Below are 15,723 nucleotides of genomic sequence, written 5' to 3'. Positions count from 1 at the left end.
AGGCGAAAATCAAACGCCTAGTTTTGGCTGCTGAAAACACATAAAGAATTGAGGGAAACAAGAGGCAAACATCTCAAATGAAGAGTCATCTGCGAGCCTATCTTAGTAAGAACTGCAGAAACTAAGACTCTCTTGGTCAATGACTTCAGGTCTACTTCTAAGCATCTCAAATGAAGAGTTTTATGTAAATCTATCTTCAAAGGCACTCGAGTTAAGTACCTCTTGTGGTCAATTTAAAGAACGGTCTTTATAATCCTTTGCTTTCACTAGAAGTGGATACCCTTTTCGAATAATCAATCACCGCTGCCATCTTAATTATGCCATGCAAGGTAGTAAGGCCATGGACTTCCACCTCATACCTTGTATCAGTTTTGAGTGAGGTGAGATATGTTGTTAACTTAACACTCTCAGATTTACCCTTGAATTCAAGTGAAAGTTTTCAAAAGCAAGCTATAAAATCAGCTGCTTTTTTCTTTTCAATTTGCTAAAGCTTCTTTCATTTATATAAGATGTTCTCTTAATGACCCAGGGGAAGGAAGTTAGCTTTGGTGACATCTACATGAATTTGCCATTCCTTCATAGGATTCTCTTCACTTCGGTGAACTGACCACCATAATAAGGCATCCCCACCTAAGTTCAAGATTGCTAATGACAATTTATCCGGGTCACTCCTGTCTTGAGTAGAGAAATATAGTATACAATGCTTCATCAGGTTCAAGAGTTTCTAGATCAGTCATATTTTGGAAAGTCAATCCTTTCCCTTCTCTCAAACCTAGACGTCTTCCGGACTGGCGGCTTTGTCTCATGCTCTATCTAAGGAAATTCGACGCTTGGTAAATTTCTTCTTCAAGGACGGGTTGTAGCACTTACTTCTATATTTGAGAGCAAGATGACTCATTTTATGACAACTTGAAATAATTGAAATGGTGGTTGTGACGAATTGGCTTTCATGAGCACAAGTGTTTAGAAAGACTCTTCTTTGGAAAAAAAAAAAAAAAAAGTGTTTAGAAAGATTCATTTGGAGAGTTTGGACTGTTTAGAAAGACTCATTTGGAGAGTTTGGACTGCATCTAGAGAAGGTGGAGGTGTAGGTGGAGGCTCAAGAGGTAATGGGACTGGATCTAAAGAAGGTGGAGGTTGAGGCTCAAGGGGTAATGGAGGTTCACATTCGTTATTATTCCTGCCCTTCTTATTAATCGATGCCATTGTTTCAAAGGAAATGCTGAAAGAAATCAGGAACTTCCTAAACTGAAGATCATTCCCTAGAACTGCAACTAGAAGCAAGTACTTCTTGTAAAACCCCTTATAGGATGAATCCAATTGAGATGAAGTTGGCAAAACAAATTCAAACCTACTCAAGCAAGAGTTAACATGACCTCACAGTTCACCATTTGGAGCTCTTGTTCTTCTTGTCAAAGATTACAACAAGGTATAACTGAAGGGCTTGAAGGTACTCCATAGTCAATGTATACCTTCAACTAGGAAAGTAAAAATGTGTACCCAAATTCCATCGAGCCCTTCTCATGACTAAACTACACAGCAGCCGATATGCTAGCCATAGAAGTATTCAAGAAACCATTACCAATATCGAGAGAAATTTTCATTAGCCACTCGACGAGTGATGTCACTCCAACAATGAATTGTATGTCAAAAGATCAGAGTGACATAAATTAAAGCCATGAACTTTAACAAACCCTACGCATGCCTTCAAAAAGATGGAGACACATTACAATGGATTTAGGTTCAACGAGTGGTAGACGCGATGTGGCATGCATGTCTCCTCATACATCCCTCATGGGGAAGGGATAAGTGACATATAGCACTATCTCATTGGTCAATCATAGGTGGTTATGCCACATCACGCATGGAGAGCATTCAATGACATATTTTGACCCCAGGTCTAAGGCCATCCTTGGCCTACTAGAGGTCCTTCCATCTCTCTCATTTCATGGCATTGTGTTATAGTTGCTCATTCACTAGTGTTCACATTCTACTCATTTGTACTGAGATTCTCCTCTTGATACGGTCCTTACTATCTTTGGCACTCATTGCCTTGTAGTTACGCACCAAAGCTCTTACTCTAAGGCCATTCTTGTGCATTGATTGAATTCCAGCTTAGTTGGAGTGTAAGAGAGGTGAGGGAGAGGAGAGACCACATCATTTGGTATCAGATCTTGCATAGGGATGCATGTTTTCGAGCCTCTTCTGTCATCCAACAAAAGCAGTGTTATATTGCTCTTGAGCCTACTCTAAATCCTTACTCCACCCTCCAGGTGATTTGGCCCTAAGGATTGTATATTTCTCACGTGATCATGTGCTATGGTCACTCCTTTTTTTGCAAGAAGTGTGCTATGGTCGCTCCTTCCATGCAATCATGGACACAATCACGTGTTTGTGCTATCCAATGCCAATAACTTGCAGCTGGACATATTACTGCTGGTACTGCCAGCACATCCAACAATAATCAACAAACCACCAATGCCGAGAATGTTATGAGGGAAGCAGCATGCAGGTCTCATCATATATCCCTGATGGATGGAAGGGATGAGTGATGCTTAGCACTACCTCATTAGCCAATCAAGGTGGTTACGCAATGCCATGCATGGAAAGGACTAGCCACCATTAAAAACTCTAGGAGCACCAATTAGATAAGAACTGTCACCCTCATTAGTCAATCATAGGTGGTGAAGCAATATCATGCATTGGAAAGAACTCGCCACCATTAAAAAACTTGAGGACCACCAATTAGATAAGAACTGGCATCCATGCATGTGGTTTAAGGTGTTTTTATTGTCACTGCCATATCGAGAGGCTAAAACCCTAGCTTCTTGGTGAAGCCTCAGGTTGGCTTGTCCCTCATAATTGCTCCATAAACGTGTTGAGGGCCAAGGTTTAGGGCAGTGGCCATGTAAATCAAACGTGGCATTACCCACGCATTTGAGTCATGGCAATCCAATGGATGAAAGGAGGTTTCGAATGTTAAGCATCAAGGCAATGTGGCAATCCTATACATGAAGCTACTTACTCTACATGGTGGTTCTCTCTCTTTGGATGTGCTCACAAGGGTTGTATGTTTGCCAACTGGTCATCTGAGTCGAGGAGGTTCTTGGAGCTTAGGTGTAGTGTCTTTGAGTCTTCAAGTCATGCCTTGTATCAGGCAAAGAGCCCTAATGAGTTGCAAATTGTTTTTCATGATCTTTCTATCTACAATTCGTTGATTGAGAGAGTGATAATTCTTCTTCACTTTTAAAGCTTGAATTAATGCTTCAAATATCCAACAGTGGTATCAGAGCAAGAGGTCTTGAGAGTCCGAGCAATGGAGAGTCTGCGACAGTTGAAGTCTGATTTGCAAATTGTCTAGAGAGTCGAATTTTGTATGCATTGTTCCCTATGGAAGCCTAGTGCGAGATGGATATTTTGGTTGGAGAAATCTGTAATTAGTTTTGTAGACAAGAGGCTCACGGTTTTAATTTTAGCGGCAACAGAACGGGACTCAACCATCCGGTGTTAGCTCATGCAGCAATGGAATAATCACTTTCGATTGAAAATGTTGCAAGATTGGTAGTGGTAGATGAAGGTTCAATTGTCCAAGATGACTATGCACTTTGACATCAAACGGACAGTGTTTTCCTTTGTCTTGCCCTATGTCAATGACCAAAGGTTTGTTAGCCTTGCCTGTGTGGGTGGCCAGGATTTTGTTTGTTAATCTTGGTTTGTGTGAATAACTTGGCTTTTCTTTTTTGGAGATATTTTATCTGGCCCTTTGTGGGCAGATTTTTTTCAGTGATTGACACTCTGTGTGGGCGGATAGCTTCTACAACAAGTATTTTCTGCATCGTATTCCAATGTCTTCTACAATCTGTTCAGGTATCTTCTATAGCAGATGGCTTCTCTACTAGGTTCTGGATCTGATCCCCTCCACAGATTATGGGGGGTATGTTGGGTAGTCATTGTAGGGATCCATGCCTAACATTTAGGGTGGTGACCATGCAAATCAAGCATAGCATCATCCCCGCATGTGTGAGTTGTGGCAGTCCAATGGATAAAAAGGAGGTTTTGAATCTTAAGCATCAAAGGGGTGTGGTGATCCTATATCTCAACCTACTCCACGTGGTGGTTCTCTCTCTATGGATGTGCTCATGAGTCATTTGAGCCTTTGAGATTTTCAAGTTGTTAGCAGTTTGTTGACTGCTCGTCTGAGTCGAGGAAGTTCTTGGAAGTTAGGTATAGTGCTTTGAGTGTTCAAGTCATGTCTCGTATCAAGTAACAAACCCTGTATGGATGAGCCTTTGATCAATATCAAATTAAGAGTTTTTGGTTTGTCTATTGAATTGCAAACAGCGTTTCATTATCAATTCGTTGCGTGAAAGAGTGATAGTACTTAGCGAGTTTCTACACTCTTAAAGCTTGAATTAATTGCTTCGAATATCCAACAAAACATTCTACTACATACAAGTTAGTTGCTATTTTCTTATGTGCACTCATCTCCCAAAGACAATGCAAGTTCTCAACGGCTTCCTATGTGACTTGTTGGGGCAAGATTGCAATCTGAAATAGTGTTTTTGGAGCTCTTCATGTGAGAAATGGGATCGATCTTTGTCTCATGCCTCATATGTCAAAGTCATATTGAGGCAAAAGCGCAATTTGTAGTTAAATAACTTAAATTGCAAATAGCCATTACTTAGAAATTAACAATTACACACATATCATTCAAAATTCCACACAATGGATACAATAAACTCTAGAGAGAAGCAAAAGAGAGGACTCTGGCACCCGATGGGGTGTGAATGAGGTATGTCCCCTCCCTAGGCGGATCCTAGGTATTCATCAGAAAAACTGTGTTTTTTTTTTTTTTGGGGGGGGGGGGGGGGTTGGTTGGTTGGTGTGTGGGTGGGGGGGGGTGCGGGGGACACTAGGGTTTCATACCCCCAAAAGATTTTTACCCTCAACAAACAAGGTGTAGGTATGTTGTGTCATTGTCTCTGACATGGAGGATCTACAGATGACTGTCCTCAAGCATGATACCTCCATGTTCTTGAATACCAATAGATCCCTCTCTTCTATGTTAGAGAAGATTCAAAAGAAGTGGGTATTGCCACAAGGCTCTTTCTTCTCCTACCTATGGAAAGGTACGTTCTGTGGGTTTGAGAAGAAGCACTTGCAACACAAGCCTTCTGAACAGTTGATGAAATATATAAAAGTGATGGAAGATGTGTGTGGACTATAGGAAGACAACTATCAAGAATCGTTTTCCTATCCCACCGATTGATGAGATTCTAGATAGTTTGAAGAGTGCCAAAGAAATTCAGCAGGATAGACCTTAAGCGTGGGTACTATCAAGTACGGATTGCCCCTCAGAATATTTACAAAACAACCTTTTCAACAACACAAGGGCTTTATGGATAGCTGATAGTTACATTTAGGTTGAGTAATGCACCGGATGTATTCAGCCGTAAGATGAGCCGTGTTTGGAGAGCATTTGAGGATTGTGTACGAACTATTGAAGAAGCACCTATTATTCACAAATGCCAAGAAAAATGAAATTTTCCTTTCTAAAATAAGGTTTTTGGGACACATAGTTTTAGAAGGTGAAATTAAAATGGGATCTTGACAAATTGAAGGTAATTCTTGAATGGCCTGATTTGAATGAGGCGAGATCATTTCTTTGGTGATGCTCATTTTATAGGAGGTTTATACACCACTTTACGCACAAATCATCCCCGTTGTGCGACTTAACGAAGCAGAGAAAAACTCACACATGGGGGGGATAGAAATTTCAGTTTTTGAGCAATTGAAGAAGCTCGAACATCAGCATTGTCTTAGTGATGCCCGACGTGCATAAGTCATTTGTAGTTCAAGCTGATGCCAATGGCTATCTTCTATTACTTTGGATTCTCATCTCCCATTTTCTTTCCTTGGGAAGATCATTGTAATACGTCGGGATATCTATTTATGTTTTAGGACTTCTAGGTTACCTTGGGTTCTATCCAAGGATCTGAAATACTATTGTAATTAAATCCTTGCATCACTGTAACAAATAAATAAACCTGGGATTAGCCCAGGTAGGGCATGTACCTCATTTACACTCCATCGGGTGCCGGTGTCCTTGCTTTTTCTTATCTTTATCTATTCCTTGTGTGAAATTTTGAATGATATGTGTGTGATTGTTAATTTTTTAGTAATGGCTATTTGAATTCTAAATTCATTAAGTGGAAATTGCTTCCGCTCCAGCATGACTCTCACACATGAGCAGGCTTTGAGACCACTCCACCACTGATGTACTTGAGTTTTGGAGTTTTTGTGGCAGATTGGGATGGAGATAACTCTCCCACCTCATATGTAATGCTTGTACTTCAATACTTTGTTGTAAATGGAATATATTACTTTTCGGTGAAAAAAAAAGTGTCAGTCTCTGGAGATATTATCAGTAGTAGTCAAACTACCAGTGGTAATGCTTGTACTACCAGCATTAATAGACCCCTCGCAAGTACTTAGGTTTCTAGTGGAGCTCATTTTAAGAGGAAAATTTTCTACACTACTCTCCAAGCCCTAGCCAAGGGCTTTGGTTTGGAGAGTGGTACCTTCTTCTATGGAGAGGGGGCTGGTTGGGACCACAACCTAGGTCTGGGTTTTTGGGATCTCCCAATTCAAGGGGAGACTGTTTCACCATTTTTTATTACGTCTATCTATTCCATATATTGCACGCATAGTGTTTTTCTCAATGAGGCTTTCTGCAAGGGATTTCCCACTAATGAATCATTCCAATCCACGAGGCAAGGCTTCCCATGAATGCAAGCAACACTACCGACCCGTCACGATTAGTTATTTGATAGTCAAAGTATATGGGCGAGCCTTCACATACGCGTCAATGAGTTAGATGAGTGGGTACTCTTGCATGCAAATGGTAAGGTAGGCTTCAATAACAACTTTCCTAAGAGCTTTCAAAGAGCACCCTAGACGCAAGAAACAAAGAGCATATTTTTGCTTTCTAGATTTTTGAAAGAGCTTCGACTCTGTACCTTGGGCTTGTCTCATCTCACAACTCAATCCTAGGTATCGCACATGTGACATGATGTTATACGGGCAATTATGGATCTCTATGAGAGATTCATAGGCAGAGTGCGTACCACACAGGGATTTTTTAAGGAGGTGAGCAGCACTATTAACAAGAAACAAGGGTGCCCTTTATCCCCCACCCTCACATCAAATACATCAATAAGGCACCTGAATGCAAAAGCTGGCTGCTGTATATGACGGTATGTTTGATGTAATTTTGGGGGATAGATGCCAAGGACCTTCTAGTTAAGGATATGGTAGTTAGGGACTCGTTGGTAGTACAAGAACTCAAGGAAAGATCTAATAGGGCTGCATACCCATTCCCTTAACTAGTGATCCATGTTGGGCTAGTCCCACCATGGATTGAATAATGCCCTCATGGTTATACTATCGAGTCTAGACAACGTAACCAGTGTACATGGTCCTAGACAATTTGTAAAGTTTAGATCTAAAATCTCACTCCAACTCAATGGAGCCTTAGCATCCCCCATCGGTTTGTACTTAATTGTTTGCACCATGCCTATAGCAGTATGCCATGTGTCACTCTAAAACGTAATCTAGTTCCAAGATTTAGGGTTATACGGACCCATATTTCTTTTGTATTTGAAAGTGTGTGCAGTTTATTTCAGCCTTCTCAAGCTTTCTCCAATGTTGTGTATTGTCGCCGCTCTCACAAACTTCACGAGTAATATCAAAGCCATCCTCCTAGAGCAATCCCACACAAAGACATGAACCTATGAATCCCTAGAGGCCACTCGGAGAAGACAATAGCAAGTAGGAAAAGTTTGATCACCAGAACTTGCTCCAAAATGGAGTCACACAGTTGTGGTAATGCAAGAGCTCTCCACACAGCTCGAAGCAACAAGCTTGCAGCCCGAAACTCCGTATGCACTCCAAAGCAAATTTACAACAGTGAAGCATGGGTTTCAGATTCTAATGAGTTGGGGGGACTACAAGAATAGACACGCATAATCACAAAGCTATTAAAAAGAATGGAAATAATGTAGATCTACATGCAACAACCACTTGGTTTTGCAGAGGGAAGGAACAAGAGCACAGGTTTGCAAATTTCTCAACTTAGGCAGGCACCCAAGTTGTGGTACACCAAGATAGATGCCTTCTTTTAGACATTTGATATGTAAAGACCAACTACAATCCAAATATTTACAAAATCTTGTCATTCTCTATGTGGATGATCTCATCATTATAGGCAATAATCAAACTCTCATAGATCAACTCAAGGTAACATTAGCAATGAGTTTGAGATAATTAATTTAGGACAGCTGCACTATTTTTTGGGCGTAGAAGTATGGTAGCACACTAATGGCATTTTTGTCAGTTAGACAAAGTATGTAAGCTTCTTGGAAAAAACCCAAATGCAAGACAGCAAACCAGTTTCCACTCCTATTGAGACAGAAAGTCGGTGTGAACGAGCCAGATATGGATGCCACTTTGTACACAGAGTTAGTGAGCAGCTTGTTTATCTTATGACCACTAGGCTTGTCATTTCATATGAAATGAGTGAGTCAATACATGGCACATCCTAAGGCCAGCCATTGGCTAGAAGCCAAAAGAATCCTCAGGTACATCAAAGTAGTACAGATTTCAGCATTTTTTACAGGCAGTCCAAAACTCTACAGCTGCAAGGCTTTTATGAAGATGGTTGGGCAATTAGCAAAAGATAGAAAGTCTACTACAGGCTACACTTTTTCACTCAGCATTGGCAGTATTATATGGGTGACCAAGTGGCAAGAAGACAAACACTATCGCTCTTTCCTCCGTTGAGGCTGAGTACATGGCAGCAAATGCAGCAGTATGTGAAGCAATTTGGCTCAAAAGGTCACTTGGTGATCTAGGAATAGCACACGAGGTTGCAGCCCCTATTGGTTGTGACAATCAGTCATGCATTGCTTTGGCCAAGAATCCTGTAGAGCATTTCAGGACTGAGTACATGGATATCAGATACCACTACATCCTTGAAAAGGTGGAAAATCAGCAGATCGAGACGATCTATCATTCTACCAAGGACAATTCATCAGACATATTCGCCAAGGCTTTACCAAAGAATTTTTTTTTCCTATGCAAGCATCATCTTGCATACAGCTTGTTTTACAAAGAGCGATTGACGATGCATGATGATGCATCTGTAAGAATCAAGTCAGACTATTCCTAGAGCCATTTCGCATTATGAGGAAATTGTTGGGCTATGCCCACCATGGATTAGATAATGCCCTCATGTGTAACCAATGTAGAGGGTCCTAGATGATTTATAGAGTTTAGATTGAGAATCTGGTGCAATAATAGTTTTTCGCACTACACATGTGGTGTGTTGCTCTAGGACTTGATCTTGGTCTAGGGTTGTGAATCTTCTACAGAACACAACCCTAGCCACATTGTCACTGGATTACATCACTTTGTCGAGTTAATCAAAATGATTGCCTAGATGAGTCCGAACAGGAGTTTCTTCTTGATTCCAATCATGAGTAAGCACATAGATCAAAATGCACTTGGCTTTGTCAACTTAACAATATTGCTTCCCAAAGACTAGCAGGCAAGAATGTCGCTCATACTACATACTGCTCTAATAGTCTCACATTGCTAGTTTGAGAATTTTTTAAAGGGTCTACAACAAATGAGCACCATTTGGACAGAGGGAACCCAAAACAAAGATCCTGTTTCATCATGAGTGTCAAAAACATTGATATAAAGTACTCAAGATTATGACAAAACTTATTTCAAATCTGAAAGGAAGAGTTTCCGAGTTCGATGTTCCATGTCAATATCACCTAAAGAAGCTATGCTCCTTTCAATCCTATGATGACAGGTTTTCACATTATATGAGCACAATAAATCCATCTAGGCTAAAAAATCAGCAAGACACACAATTATATACCCTGTACACAACTTGAAAAAACTACTAAATCACAAATGTTTTCCGTTTTCTCCCCATAAATCACATCTTCCAAAGATTAATATATCAAATCCTAGCATTAAGAGAGTTTCTTGCCTGCAACCAAAGATCTTCTAAAGATGAAAGTGCGCATAGACTCAGAGGCAGCGATTGCAAATTGTTTCCATTTAAAGCCAAGACCTTAAGTGCTCCCAATTTCCCTATGTCTGCCATAGTTAAAACATGATTTTCCCAATTACAACATTTTGGATCAATACTGAAGTGTTAACAAGACTAAATCAAATTTACAGATATAAAGCAGATGTGCATTGAGATATTCTCTGCCTGGGAATTTTTTAAAGAATTGGACCAGCATTAATCAGCCAGCCTCAAGTCAAAAATTTATAAATTTTAATTATATTCAATGATAAAGTAGTATCATACGGCTGATTTCTATCTTGGCTGATCTTGTCAAAAAAGCAGACCAGAAATGATATTGTAATCTATAAGTCGAACCAGTCTATCAAGTTCAGCCTTCCGCTGCCTCCATCATTTAATTATTGTAGGATCCAACACAGACCCCTAGCTATTTTATACCGAGCCCCTGGACATACCCGTTACTATATACTTCTTATCAACACTTAGCATCCAGATATGTCTCAGACTCTCCAATAAACATTCATGCTATTTTAAGCTGTCTGATTGCCTACCAGAAGGTATTTGCTGCAGTTTGTTTCCAGCGATTGACAGACCCTGAAAAGCCACATAAGCAAAAAGGGTATTAAGAAGAATGGTACAAGATTCAAAAATGACCAGCAAATAGGAACCAACAATACTTACATTGAATTTGCAGATACCCGTGTATCCTTCTAGTCATAACAATCACATTGAAAGAGACCAACTTTAAGCCAGCCTCACCTGAAGATTGGTGAGGCAACCAATGGAGTCAGGAATTTCTTCAAGCATGTTTCCCGCTAATGCAAATGTGGTAAGCTTCCCAAGGTGACCAATCTGCAAAGCAAGCAAAACTTTAATCACTTCATTGATATTTGTGTCCATGAAAGAATTGACAAAAGCTCATTCAGAAATTAATGAGCTTCTGCCTGCAAGAGGAATCCTATCCTTGATCTCTTGGCATTGTCTGCCACAATTTTCAGTTGGAGGAAATTTGTTATACTTTAAGGAAATTATATCTTGGTACATCTCTGTCAATGATATACCATTTCTCTACTTACTACCGCATAGTGCATAGCAAAAATAAGCATGGAGGAGGATAAAATATATAACAACAGAAAGATCCATGGGAAACTTCACTGCTCTAACTAGATGTGAGTACACAAAAACAACTAGTTTACAATCAAGCAGTGTGTACTTGTCTTCCTCTATTTTAGCATAGTGGTATCCCTGAAGAAGATAGGATTCAGCAGAAATACAATTGCCCCATCCATCCTTTTGCGCTTTGATTGTCAACACCTTTGCCACAAGGCATTTAAGAATATAAAAATCTGCCTCTTCTTGATGATTCACCTCTAGGAAGACTGCAAAATTATTTCCATGCATTGTGTTAGTGGAAACTTTGTATGCGACACATGTGCAATCAAAACCAGGAGGCTGTCATGGTTTTGTTATTGGTGTATGCAACTACATAAAAGGAGATCCACCAGTTGAACACGTGGAGAATTGGGAGTACCACACTCGTCCCCTTGCAAGACATGAACCGTGGCAAAGATGCAGATAAGTCTCATCAAAGGAGGACATGCCCACTCCATTCACAATTCCCAACTTCATCTTTACCAATGTTCCCCAACTATTACAAAATGGTGCCCTTGGAGAACTCATAAACAAGACGCTTTAGAGGTATGGGGATTCTTTTTTTTTGGGGGGCAAAAAATATGTATTTGATATATTGATAAAAGATCTTACATTACAGTTCCAGATCTCCATCTATTAAAATAACCTTGAAGAGCAAAACCAGCAAAAAACTTCAGCTGATAAGCTACTGAGCTAATTACAACAGAAGGCTCATCATAAGACAAAGTATTAATGACTTCTGGGCTACATCTCAGAACACTTGTAAGAGGCAGCACTTCACACGGGTTCTTTGTTGACATGTGTAGCAAGAGTACTGGTTGTGGCAGTAAAAGTTTGACCATCAAGGGCAATCTGAGCTGCAGGAGCACTGGTTGCAGCAGCACCATTATAAGTGCAATTAGTTGTGGCAGCATTCTCAGTAGTGATGAAGCAATTTCATGTCCTCTACTGGTAAAAGCTTCAGTTTCATCCTGTAGTTGATCAAGAGAGTTGTTAAAGATCATAACAGCTCCACTGGGTCTTTCCTATTCCTGAACCACCAAGATGCAACGGCCAATTCTGGGTTAGTATCAACTTGGTTGAGCTGATAATTATTTCAAGTGATCCATATATTCCACAAGGCATGTGCTCTAATGTGTGCCCTGTCTTCCTGTTTAGTTTTGGAAGCATCCCCCAGTAGAATACTTTCCAGTTTGGAGGCTCTCCTATGTGAATCTGGACAAACTTCCAAACTCTCCTTGCTTGAGGGCAAGCTACAAAGAGGTAAAAAAGGTCCTCCTTGCAACCTTTGCACCTCTTGCAACAGCCATGCCCTTTGCCTATGAGCTGACTCTTAGATTTGTCCATACTGCCATGTGGAGTACGAGCCAAAGAAGGAAGGATTGTTTTACAGATATGGCTCTATGCCAAATTTTAGCAAATCTGGTTTTCCATTGGTCTCTGCTGTCCTGCATCTTCCATCTATCATTCAACACCCTAAATACTTCTTCAAAAGAGGAGGGGATGGGAATAGGAAAAGAGTGATAGCTGCCTACCCAGGTAAACTCCTTGTTGTAATTAAGGGAGGACCCCCTCTCCCTTGCTTTCCCCATTCCACAACTCTATCCTTTCCATAACTAAAACTTGGTAGGCATTTGACAAGGCAAATTCCCTTCTTATTTATGGCCATGTCTTCCACCTTAAGTTTGTTTTGTCCCAAGCCTGACATCAGCTCTTTAAACCCTTTCTGAATGGTAGTCTTGCTGCTTCAATTCATTATCTGAAAGAGGTTTGTCTTTGTGTACCACAGAAACCCACATGGAGTCAAGTGTCATAAATGCCCCCTTCCCTGAAAAAACAATCTGACACTTTATCTCTTCAAAGGCCTTCCATAAAGACTTTCCATAAAGGACTTCCCTTTGTGAAGCAAAGTTCTGAGCCACACAGGGCAGATAAGAGGGAGAAGTTCTTCACCTTGGGCCCTCTAACAAGTCTAATATGGTTACCATTCTTGAGGAGAAGCTGAGACAGTTTTTTTGGCACCTTGAGTATGTTCACCATCCCCAGACCTCCCTCTGTTTTGGAAGTTGTGCATAAGGACCACCTTACCTTTGAAATCCTCTTTTCACCACCCCACTAAAATATTTGCACATTCTGATAAGCTTGTCGAGGCCAACTTGGGAAGGAGACCAGCACGAAAGGTAAACACACAGGGCAGATAAGAGGGAGAAGTTCTTCCACTTGGGCCCTCTAACAAGTCTAATATGGTTACCATTCCTGAGGAGAAGCCGAGACAGTTTTTTTGGCACCTTGAGTCAATGTTCACCATCCCCACACCTCCCTCTGTTTTGGGAGTTGTGCATAAGGACCACCTTACCTTTGAAATCCTCTTTTCACCACCCCACTAAAATATTTGCACATTCTGATAAGCTTGTCAAGGCCAACTTGGGAAGGAGACCAGCAGGAAAGGTAAAAAATTCCAATAGGGTAAATGAGTAATTAAGGACCATTTTCCTCCCAACAAGGTTGGCTTGAAAACCTCCCTCTCCATTTATCCAATTTCTTTCTGAATCTTTCTAAGAACTCTATTACATTGTAATGTCAAATCCCAAGGGGATACCCAGGAGCCTGAAAACTGTGCCTTTGCTGATCTTGTGACATCCTTATTGTCCAGTAAGGGTTGGTTTAGTCTAGACAAGGTGGATCACCCAGTCTTGGTGTGGTTGATAAAAGAACTAGATGACTTGCAAAAAACATCTGGGTAGTCCATGTTAGAAGTGCCTCACCACAGCTTCAGATATTCCCACATTCCGCCCCACTCACCCCGTCACCTCCTACTATTCAGTTTGTACTAGGCCTTTTCCACTTCCAGATCCCACGAGGCCATACTTCTTATAAGCTGATCTGCCAGGCACTTGGGAGTCCCCTCCTGATGGAGGTGTATAGCATACGAGCACGTGAAAAGTTGCCTCTCTCACACAGAGGGTATCGTGCAGGCGGAAGACTGATAGTTAGACCAGAAATTACATGCAGAAGTGTTCACTATGGAATCAATGCTTCAGCAAGTGTGTGCGCTTCACAATATTCATGTGTATGTGCAGACTAGCAAATAGACAATGCTCAGAGACAAATATAGAAGCAACACTTTATATTTCTGTCTGTCAACAAACTGGACAAGATATATCATATAATACCAAAAGGTTCTTCTGCTAAATGCCTAGCACCTCTAGATCAGAAATTACATGCAGAAGTGTTCACTATGGAATCAATGCTTCAGCAAGTGTGTGCGCTTCACAATATTCATGTGTATGTGCAGACTAGCAAATAGACAATGCTCAGAGACAAATATAGAAGCAACACTTTATATTTCTGTCTGTCAACAAACTGGACAAGATATAATACCAAAAGGTTCTTCTGCTAAATGCCTAGCACCTCTAGATCTCTGAGCCCGCATGCTCCACTGAGCGTATGTAGGTCCAAAGGATCCCTTCACCTTGCCATCTGAAACCTCAGTCTAGGTGGGCACCTCCGTCAAGCCAAGTCTGCAGCTCTTCAGCCCTCTTCTCTCCTCCAAGATGAGTGCAGATGATGCTGATCTGCTGCTCCTTGATTTTCCTTGGATGGCTGCTCTAGGTGATGTGATATGAGGTCCCAAGGGCCACCTTTTATAGGCCCAAGGGCCTGCTCAAAAAACCGAACAGGAGAGGAGGATCTGGCCGACCCAATCAGCCCCTCCCTAGCCGACTCTGCTGCATCAAAAACCGGCCCAAAGGGAAACAAGGTCCTTTGGCCCACACTTCCATGCAGGGCCCAGCCTTGTACCAGCCTATAAATAGGCCTGGTTGGCTGGCTATACCCAGCCCACCAGCCTGTCTAAACAGGCCGACACCTCTGCTGCTGTCCCGCCATAACCTTTGCCTGTTGCAGGCCCGTTTCGCCACGTGGCTCAGTGCAACACCATACCCTCCTGACATCGCCAGCTCATCACCTCTATTCCAGCCTGGTTCTCTTGCACAGATCTGCCTCAGCCAATCCCAGACAGCCACATGGCCTTTCCAAGCCCCTGCTGTCCTCCATGGTGTCTTCCATCTGCCAGCTTCTCTCTTTGGCTTGCTGCCCACATGGCAGCCCATGTGCTGCCCATGAGGCAGCCCCATGCTTTTCTTCTCTCTCTGGTCCAACCCCCCAATGCACACCTGGAAGAAGAAGCTTCCAGGATAAATCCTGTAGAGTCGAGAGTCCGGCCGACCCCGCAGGTGTTGCGTCCAGCATACATTGTCTGGCAGAATTGCAATGTTAGAGGATGCCTTGCAACAGATTTTAGCACAGCACTTACAAACAATCTGGTCGGATGTCTGACCGTAGTTCCAATATCATGGATACCTGGTTACACAAATGGGACGAGACATTTGCCATTTGTGAAATCAGGAATGATATGAAGAAAATCCGGGAGGCCACCCATATGTTTAATGAGGCAGCGGATAGGT

General features: G+C 41.5%; 1 protein-coding gene across 4 annotated transcripts in view; it reads right to left on the bottom strand.

Moving 5' to 3' along the window:
• The window catches only part of LOC147893389 (uncharacterized), a 106,395-nt gene that overhangs the window by 48,583 nt on the left and 42,089 nt on the right, over window positions 1–15,723 (bottom strand). For 3 of the 4 annotated variants that reach the window (XM_087386162.1, XM_087386163.1, XM_087386164.1), the window contains exons 5-7: window positions 10,865–10,957; window positions 10,657–10,699; window positions 10,064–10,173 (exon numbers count right to left, since the gene is read on the bottom strand). In XM_087386162.1, the coding sequence (XP_087242288.1) occupies window positions 10,064–10,173; window positions 10,657–10,699; window positions 10,865–10,957 (246 nt within the window). The remainder of the gene's footprint in view (window positions 1–10,063; window positions 10,174–10,656; window positions 10,700–10,864; window positions 10,958–15,723) is intronic. The other variant, XM_087386165.1, reaches the window with a different exon arrangement.

Source organism: Dipteris shenzhenensis, chromosome 15 (genome assembly GCF_047967505.1).
Source record: "Dipteris shenzhenensis isolate YYH24624 ecotype China chromosome 15, Dip_SZ_1.0, whole genome shotgun sequence".
Lineage (NCBI taxonomy): Eukaryota > Viridiplantae > Streptophyta > Polypodiopsida > Gleicheniales > Dipteridaceae > Dipteris > Dipteris shenzhenensis.
Note: the sequence above shows the minus strand (reverse complement) of the source record. Positions and strands in the feature narration are given on the sequence as shown.